At 38.1% G+C, this 9,562-nt stretch overlaps 1 protein-coding gene across 1 annotated transcript; it reads left to right on the top strand.

Moving 5' to 3' along the window:
* The first annotated feature begins 3,809 nt into the window (after positions 1 to 3,809).
* Positions 3,810 to 5,898, top strand: LOC101340278 (transmembrane 7 superfamily member 3-like). Its single transcript, XM_023727813.1, is given in 4 exon segments — positions 3,810 to 3,938; positions 4,456 to 5,287; positions 5,319 to 5,746; positions 5,749 to 5,898. Coding segments are annotated over 4 exon segments (1,539 nt in total).
* Positions 5,899 to 9,562: the final 3,664 nt, after the last annotated feature.

The following is a 9,562-nucleotide window of genomic DNA, read 5'->3' as shown; positions in this document are numbered from 1 at the left end:
TATATACCCATATGTTACAAGTATTTTAGAGGCGTAACCAAGTTTGTGGTGAAGTCTCCCTCTCATACCTGGCACCTATCTACATAGTTTCCACATCCCCAAAGTAGGTAAGACATCTTTTGATTTATTTCTGTCCCATGCAAAGATTTTTATGCATATACAGGCAAATATCACTACAGGTTCAGAAATGAAAATATTAAAAATTTCAACCTCCCAGAGGATCAGGGTGAGTACCTCCTGAGGGGTCTGTTCCCCCACTCTGGAAACCACTGCCCTAGGGTCACATCATCCTTGGATATGGGGAAGTGGGATGTTGCTTGATGCCAGTGATTTGGGAAAATTTGGTGGCTCTGCTAGACTCTAACCTGTGAATAGAGGAGAGGGAGGATGGGGAGAAGCAGTGGCTTCTCCATGAGGTGTTCAAATAGTTCTGAGAATCCTTTATAATGAACTGTAATCCTTTAATTCTCATCCCCATCTCAGAATAGCTTATAAAATATTTTTGAACGCTCATATAAACACTTTAAATGAATTAACTTGTTTAACACTCACAAAACCATTGTGAGGGAGGTACTATTATTATTTTCCATTTTGCACATAAGGCACAGTGAGGTACTGCAAGACTATGCAATTTGTAAGTGGCAGGTCCAGGATAGGAATTGGAGCAGTCAGGTCCAGAGCTGTGCTTTTAGCAGATCTGCCACACTGCCTCTCTGCTGTGCACTCCAGCAATACTGTGGACTTACCTTTGCTCAGCCCCATCTACACTATATTTTTCTGAATTTAGCCTGAATTCACCTGCTGAGTATTGACATGTCAGGGAAAGAGGAATGGATGAATCTATTCCTGTGAAACTTCTCTTCTTGATACTGAGCAGAATCCTGGGACTCTCAGGCCATGGTGAGGGCCATGGTAAACTCCCCATGCTTTGGGTTGGGACCTTGAAGAACTATTCTCTGGGAGTAAGGGTGACCTGGAAATAAGCCAGCTTTCACAGGAATTACAGTTCAGCTTAGGGTCATCTGGGTAACCCAGAAAATTTCAGTTCTTCAAAATGGATTTATTGAGGTGATCCTAGATTGCTAATGCTTCGAGGTGATTGAGAAAAGAAAAAAAAAAAAAAAAAACTAAATTCTTCTCTAGAGGAGGATAACATTCATCCTAAGACTCAAATTATTTATACAAACAATATTCCATATACAATTTATGGCATGCACTTAAAAATAACCAGACACTTTGGGAGATAAGACAGCATGAAAAAGAACCAGCGGAAACAACAAACAATAAAAAAAGACCTACAGGAGCCCCATTTATTGGAATTATTGGGCACAGACTTTAAGTTAATAGTTCTTAATTGATCAAGAAGATAGTAGACAAAGTTGACAATTTTTCAAGAGAATTGAGAACTGTAAAAAAGTACCTTAACAGCTTTGAAAAACAGCCAACTAGAAATTGTAGAACTTAAAAATCCAATAACTAAAATTAAGAACTCAATGTATTAGATTAACAACATATAAGACCAGTTGAAGAGACAGTGAATTGTAAGGCAAGGTAGAAAAAACTGAAAGACTGGAGTAAGAGAGAGAACAGAAATAAAAACTCAGTCAAGAGGGTAAAAGACATACAATTCAATTAAAGCATCTATCATTTTGTTTTGAGTCATAGAAAGAGTAGAAAACAGGGCAGAACAACATCTGAAAAGATAACAGCTAAGAATTTTCCAAATGGATAAAAAGATATTAGTACACACACTTAAGAATCCCAGCGAACAACAAGAAGAATAAAAACAAAAAATATATACACCTAGACATATCATAGTGAAATAGCTGAAAACCACAAATAAAGAGAAAATCTTAAGAGATTTAATGCTGAGTGTGCACTAGCTTGAGAAATAAAAAATCTTAGAAGGACCCTCACACTTTCATGAGTTTGATCTACGGGAGTCCCACCAGGTTTCACAGTGAAGATCAGAGAAAAATCCCTTCATGCTTCCAGCATAAGGAGGGAAAAAGTAACCACCTTTAAATACAACCGAGGGGAAAGTAAAAATTTTGAAATATGCCCACAATGTTCTGTTCTCTGTCCTCCCTCAAGGGGAACTACTTTACCAGAACCTAACTGACTACTCGACCCCATGCCCCTCTAGCCTTCTTCTCACCTAAGGGCAAGGAGGGAAGCTTTAGAAGCACTTGTGGAATCAAGAACAGAAAAATAGCTGGAAAATTTCATGCATTTGGAGATTAAACAACAAAAACACTTCTAAATAACACATGAGTTAAAGATGAAATCTCAAGAGAAATTAAAAATATTCTGAACTAAATGAAAATGAAATTACAGCTTATCAAAAATTGTGAGAAGCAGCAAAAGAAGTGCTTACAGGGACATTTATAGCATTGGATACATATGTTAGAAAAGAAGAAAGATCTAAAATCAATAATATAAGCATCTACTCTAGGAACTAGAGGACAAAAAATCAATATAATCCTGAAGCAAGCAGAAATAAATAAATAATAAAAATTACAGCAGAAATCAATGAAATTAAAACCAGGAAAACAATAGAGAAAATAAACAAAACCAAAAGCTGGTTGTTTGAAAAGATCAATAAAATTGATAAGCCTTTATTCAGGCTAACCAAGTAAAAAAGAGAGAAGACAGAAATTACTAATACTAGAAATGAAAGATGGGTCATCACTACTGACCCCATGGACATTAAAATGCTAACAAAAGACTATTATGAACAATGCTATGCCCACAAATGCATAATTTAGCATTTGCAAAATCCAACACTCATTCATGATAAAATTTCTCAGCAATCTAGGAATAGAGGAGAACTTCCTCAACTTGATAAAGAACATCTATAAAAAACCTACAACCAATATCATACTTAATTGTGAGAAACTAGATAATTTTCCCCTGATGTGGAGAACAAGGCAAGGATGTTTCCTTGACCACTCTTACTCAACGTTGTACTGGAAGTCCTAGCTAATGAAATAAGACAAGAAAAGGAAATAAAGAGTATATGGATTGAAAAGAAATAAAACTGTCTTTGTTCATGGATGACAAGCGGGTCTATGTAGAAAATCCCAAGGAATTGACCAAAACAAAAGCAAAGCAAACAAACAAAAATACAACACCAGACCTCCTGGAACTAATAAGCAATTATAATAAGATTTCAGGATACAAGGTTAATACACAAAAGTCAATTGCTTTTCTATATACTAGCAATGAACAATTGGACTTAAAAAATTAAACATGTCATTAAATTAAATTAAAAACATCAAAAAAAGTACTCATGTATGATCTATCAAAATATGTACAAGATCTACACAAGGAAATCTACAAAACTCTGATTAAAGAAATCAAAGATAATCTAAATAAATGGAGAAATATTCCATGTTCATGGATAGGAAGACTCAATATTATGAATTTGTCAGTTCTTTTTAATCTATAGATTCAATGCAATCCCCCCCAAAATCCCAGCAAGTTATTTTGTGGATATCAGCAACCTGATCATAAAGTCTGTATGGAGAGGCAAAAGACCCAGAATAGCCAACACAATATTGAAGAAAATCAAAGTTGAAGAACTGACACTATCTGACATCAAGAGTACTGCAGGCTGGCGTAGTGGATTGCGGCTGTTGCCGCGAGCTAGCGACTGTGGGGCTGCTGGTGCCTGGCGTTAGCACCTGGCCAGCGATGTCACCTGGCTTGAGCGCTCTGGGTTAGCGCAGACGAGGCTGTGGGGTCCTGGCGTGCCCTTCCGCGCCCCTCCCGGCCAATTTTGTTTGACTGCTCCAGCTGGGGCTGCTATGGAGCTACTTTGGCTGCTGGTCTGGCTTGCCTTGGAACAGGGAGTGGCTGGAGGAGCCGAGACTGTCAGGAACTCCAGCGAGGGTCTTCTTGAATTTTCCTTGGGGAAATTTAGATACTTCAAGCTTGTCATGAATTGAACTGTGTCCCCCCAAAATACCTGTCAACTTGGCTGAGTCATGATTCCCAGTATTGTAAAATTGTGTACCATTTTCTAATCTGATGTGATTTCCTTATGTTTCGTAAACTCTGTCACTATGATATAATAAGATGGATTAGTGGCAGTTATACCGATGAGGTATATAAGATTGGATACTGTCTTAAGCCAATTTCTTTTGAGATACAAAAGAAAGAAGCGAGCAGAGATGCATGGGAACCTCATACCACCAAGAAAGCAGTGCCGCGAGCAGAGCGTGTCCTTTGGACCTGAGGTTCCTGCGCTGAGATGCTCCCAGATCAAGGGAAGACTGATGCATCACAAGGACCTTCCTCCAGAGATGACAGAGAGACAAAGCATTCTCTTGGAACTGATGCCCTGAATTTGGACTTGTGGCTTACTAGACTGTGAGAAAATAAACTTCTCTTTGTTAAAGCCATCCACTTGTGGTATTTCTGTTAAAGCAGCACTAGATGACTAAGACAAAGCTCAACAAGCCCTTTCCAGAGGAAGCTGTTTTGCATCGTATTTCCAGCAACGCAACTTTTCTTATTTTCCAAAAACACTCACAGTATCAGAATACAACAGTGTCTAAGACTCTCCTTCTCAGTACCTTGGGAACAGGCACTGACAAAGGACTGATTTTCATTCTTAGACCAGAGCAGAGTATGTGCACATGGCACTTGGAGGCTGCAGATGCTGAGCCTATCCTGAGCATGGCTATTCCACTCTCCTACTTAGAAAGAGATCCTGTTCTTGGAGGCTATAATTTGGAGTTTGATCTAGGTATCAATCCCAACACTTACTTGGAGTATAATTTCTTTGAAACAAGCATCAAATTTGCCCCAGCAAACCTAGGCTATGCAAGAGGCACAGACCCTCCACCATGTGACCTTGGGATGGGCCAGGACTCTAGGTGTTGGTTGTGGTATGATGTCTATCAGTATTTTCTGCCTGAGAATGACCTCACTGAGCAGGTGTTGCTGAAACATCTGCAGAGAATGGCCGAGGTGCCTCAGGTGAAGGCCAATGCTATCAAAGTGATTACCCTAACAGCTAATGATAAGACAAGTATTTACTTCTCCTCTCTCCACGTACAAGGTGTAATTTATAATGTCATTGTTTGAGACTCACTTCTAAGTACATCTGCTGCTTATGTTCCTGCTCACATATATGCTTGCAGCTTTAAGGCAATGGAGGGTAATTGCTCTTCTCCTGGAAGAGTATCTACCAAAGTGTTCTTCACTCTCTTTGCCCTGCTTGGTCTCTTCATTTGTTTCTTTGGACATAGATTCTGGAAAACAGAATTATTCTTCGTAGGTTTCATCTTCATGGGATTCTTCTTTCATAGGTTTCATCTTCATGGGATTCTTCTTTTATATACTGATTACAAGACTGACACCTATTAAGTACGATGGAAACATAAAGATTTTTTGTGATGATGCTGTGTTTTGGATGACCTTCTCTTGTATAGCTATTATCAATCCAGAAGTTTTCCTGGGCTGCCTAAGAATACCAAACATACTGACTTGTGGAATCATTGACTCCTATTCGGTGGTTCTGGCCATTGATAGTTACTCGTACACGAGCCTTTCCTACATCCCTTTGAACGTGCTCAATATGGATTTCCATGGAGCTTTCACAAACGTGCCTTTTGAAACTACTGACTTTATTATCCTGGCAGTATGGGGGATGCTGGCAGTAAGTGGAATTACGTTACAGATTCAAAGGGAAAGAAGTCAACCATTTTTCCCTCCCCACACTTACAAGTTACGGAAGTGAGAGAGAGAGAGTGCAGAGTAACAAACATTCTGGACCCTACTTACCACATCCCTCCATTGAGAGAGAGGGCCTATGGCCAATTAGCCCAGATCAAAGAGTTTTTCCAGGAGCAACAGTCAGCTGGAGAGAGAACACCACTACTTCTGTAGATGCCCAAGGGCTTGGTCATTGTGATCTTGAAGTACAACCTGAGCGCTGTCTCAGCCATGGTGTTTATGCCCAGACTGCTTCAGCATTCGCAACTGCAAGTCTGATAAAAGAGCAGGCTTATGTATCTGTGTTTTGCATGATATTAATGTCTCTTTATTGCTACGTGGTAATAAAGAGAGACAGAGAAGGTCAAGAAGCTGGTGATAGGGAAGCTTTTCTTCATTTCAAAATGCTTGAGAAATTACCTTTTGGTAAATTTTGAAATTACCTCTTGGTTTACATGTGTATGATTAACTTATTCCATTAAATAAAAATAAAAAAATAAAATAAACCCGCTGCTGTCGAGTCGATTCTGACTTACAGCGACCCTATAGGACACAGCAGAACTGCCCTATGGGGTTTCCAAGGAGCGGCTGGTGGATTTGAACTGCTGACCATTTGGTTAGCAGTCAAGCTCTTATACATTTAAAAATGCATTAAAAAATAACAATATTATGATTGTCCTGCTGAACCCTGGTATTTCTTTTTATAACTCTGTGAACAATTTTCTCACCTGTCTAAACTTGCAGAGGAAGTGGTTTTATTCAAACATTATACTGAATTGCCACCGTGTTTTGAGCAAACCACTGTGCAGTGGGTATTGGTAATATAATGTTGAAATGCCAAGGATCCACACAACTTACTGTGTCTTTTATGGTTGTGGAGTAGAACCTTTTGTGAGTTAACCACTATTTAAATGATGCTGCTTTTTATGTTTGTTTGTTTTTTTCCCCAAAGTACAATAGATATTTGAAGTTTCAGGTTACTGGAAAATCTTCAACTTTTGCTTTTAAGAATATTTTCAGAAGGATGAAACAATGAAACAAATATAATTTTTGCCTTGAAAAATTATATGCAGATGTTTATTTACTATTTTTCTGTAATCCAACTTCAATAACACTTAAACTTGGAGAAAAATGTTGTTTATAACTCACTGTAGGGACACTTGTTTCTACCATATCTTTGCACATTCTAACAGAGTTATATGGAATGTTTGCAAGTTATTATTAAAATACACTGCCAGCAAAGATGGTAAAGCAGAACACACTTTTTGGAAGGGAAGATACAAATTGTTTAAAATTTTTCATAGTATTAAGTTGTAAGTAATAAAAGGGCAGTTTGTATAATTTTTATAATAAATAACTATTTTGAAGAAAATGTGAAAAAGCCTCATTACTGTAAAATTTTTTTACCAACTATATTTGTACCATAGCAATAAGATGTGTGAGAAGAGTTTTATAGCTATAGAAATAAAATTTAAGCTGGAAAAAAAAAGAGCTACTCTAAAGCTACAGTAATCTAGACAGTGTAGTGTTGGTGAAAGAATAGACAAATAGACCAATTAAACAGAATTGAGAACCTGGAAATAGACCCACACAAAAGTATATTCAACTGATATATTTTTTTTTTTCTGGGAGGGTGGGGGAAGCTTTAACAAATAGAAATTTATTTTCTTGAAGTCTAGGAGGCTAGAAGTCTGAATTCAGGGTGCCAGCTCTAGGGGAAGTCTTTGTCTCTCTGTCAGCTCTGGATGAAGGTCCTTGTCTCTTTAGCTTCTGCTTTCTGGTTCCTGGGAGATCTCCCTGTGTCTTGACATCTATCCTACCCTATCTCTGCTACCTTTGCTTGCTAGTTTAATCTCTTCTACATCTCAAAAGAGATTGATTTAAGACATACCCTACACTAATCCTGTCTCATTAACATAACAAAGACAATCCATTCCCAAATGCGATTATAACCACAGGCATAGTACTCAACTGATTTTTGACAAAGGCACAAAGGCAATTCAATCAAGAAAGGATAGTCCTTTCAAAAAATGGTGCTAGAACAACTGGACATCCACGTGTGATGGTTAACATTGTGTGTCAACTTAACTGGGCCATGATTCTCAGTGTTTTGGCAGTCGTACAGTGTTATGATCACTTCCCTGTTGAGATTTGATATGTGATCACCCCCATGATGGGATCTGCTGTGACTAGCCAATCAGCTGAAAGGGAGTTTCCTTGGGCGTGTGGCCTGCATCCAAATATAACCGGACATTCTGGCTTTTGCCTGCTCTGGATCCTGCAGCTGGCTCCTGTTCGTCTGACCTGAGCTAGCCGCTTACCTGCAGTCTTGCCTGCCAATCTTGGGATTCACTGATCCTCACAGCCTGTGAGCAAGGGCCCTGCTGTCCGACCTGCTGATCTTGGGTTCGCCAGCCCCTGCAGCTAAATGAATCAGGAGAAGCCTCTATCCTGATTCACGGACTTGGGATGTTCCAGCCTCTACAACCTCGTGAGCCATTTCCTTAGTATAAATCTCTCTCTAAATGTATTTATACACTTTACTGGTTTTGCTTCTCTAGAGAACCCAGCCTAAGACAACATGCTAAAAAAAAAGAAAAGACACTGACTTTACACTTTTCACAAAAATTAACTCAATAGGGATCACAGGCCTAAATGTTAAACACAAATATATAAAACTTATAGGAAATAATATAGGAGAATATCTAGGTGATCTTGAGTTTGGCAATCAGTTTCTAGATACAACACCAAAAGCATGATCCATGAAAGAAAAAATTGGTAAGTTGGACTTTACTAAAATTAAAAATTTCTGCTCTGTGAAAAACTGTTAAGGGAATAAAAAGACAAGCCATGGACTGGGAGAAAATATTTGCAAAACACATAGCTGATAAAGCAGTGGTATTCAAACTATACATAGGATTCTTAGAACTCAACGAGAAAACAAACAGCCTAATTAAAAAATGGGCAAATATCTGAACAGATACCTTACCAAAGAAGATATATGGATGACAAATAAGCATATAAAAAGATGCTCAGCATCGTATGTCATGAGGGAATTTCAAACTAAAACAATCAGATAACACTACATACCTATTAGAATATCTAAAATCCAAAAAAAAAAAAAACTGACAATATCAAATGCTAACAAGGATGAGGAGCAACAGGAACTCTCATTTATTGCTGGTGGGAATGCAAAATGATACAGCTTTGGAAGACACTTTGGCAGTTTCTTACAAACTAAACATAGTCCTATCATATGATCCAGCAATCATGCTCCAAGGTATTTACCTAAATTAGTTGAAAGCTTATGCCCACACAAAACCTGCGCACATATGTTTATAGCAACTTTATTTATTTTTTCCAAATACTGGAAGCAGCCAATATGTTTTTCAATAGGTGAATGGACAAATAAACTGTGGTACATCTATACAATGGAATGTTTTTCAGCAATAAAAAGAAATGAGTTATCAAGGCATGAAAAACAAGGAGAAACTTTAAATATATATTGCTTAGTGAAAGAAGCCAGTCTGAAAAGTCTAGATACTATTTAATTCCAACTATACAGCACTCTGGAAAAAGCAAAACTATAGAGACACTGAAAAGATCAGTGGTTGCCAGGTATTCTGGAGGATGAGGGGAAAGATGAATAGGTGGAGTACAGAGGATTTTTAGTGTAGCAAAACTAGTCTGTATGACATAGCAATGGTGGACATACGACATTATGCATTTGTCAAAACCCAAAGAACTGTACAACAAAAAGAATGAATCCTAAGGACAGGGGACCATGGTCTTTAACTAATACTAATGTACCGATATTGGTTCATCAATTGTAACAAAT

This window comes from Trichechus manatus, unplaced genomic scaffold (assembly GCF_000243295.1).
Source record: "Trichechus manatus latirostris isolate Lorelei unplaced genomic scaffold, TriManLat1.0 scaffold00019, whole genome shotgun sequence".
NCBI lineage: Eukaryota > Metazoa > Chordata > Mammalia > Sirenia > Trichechidae > Trichechus > Trichechus manatus.
The sequence above is the reverse complement of the archived record's forward strand: the minus strand, read 5'-3'. Positions and strand labels throughout refer to the sequence as shown.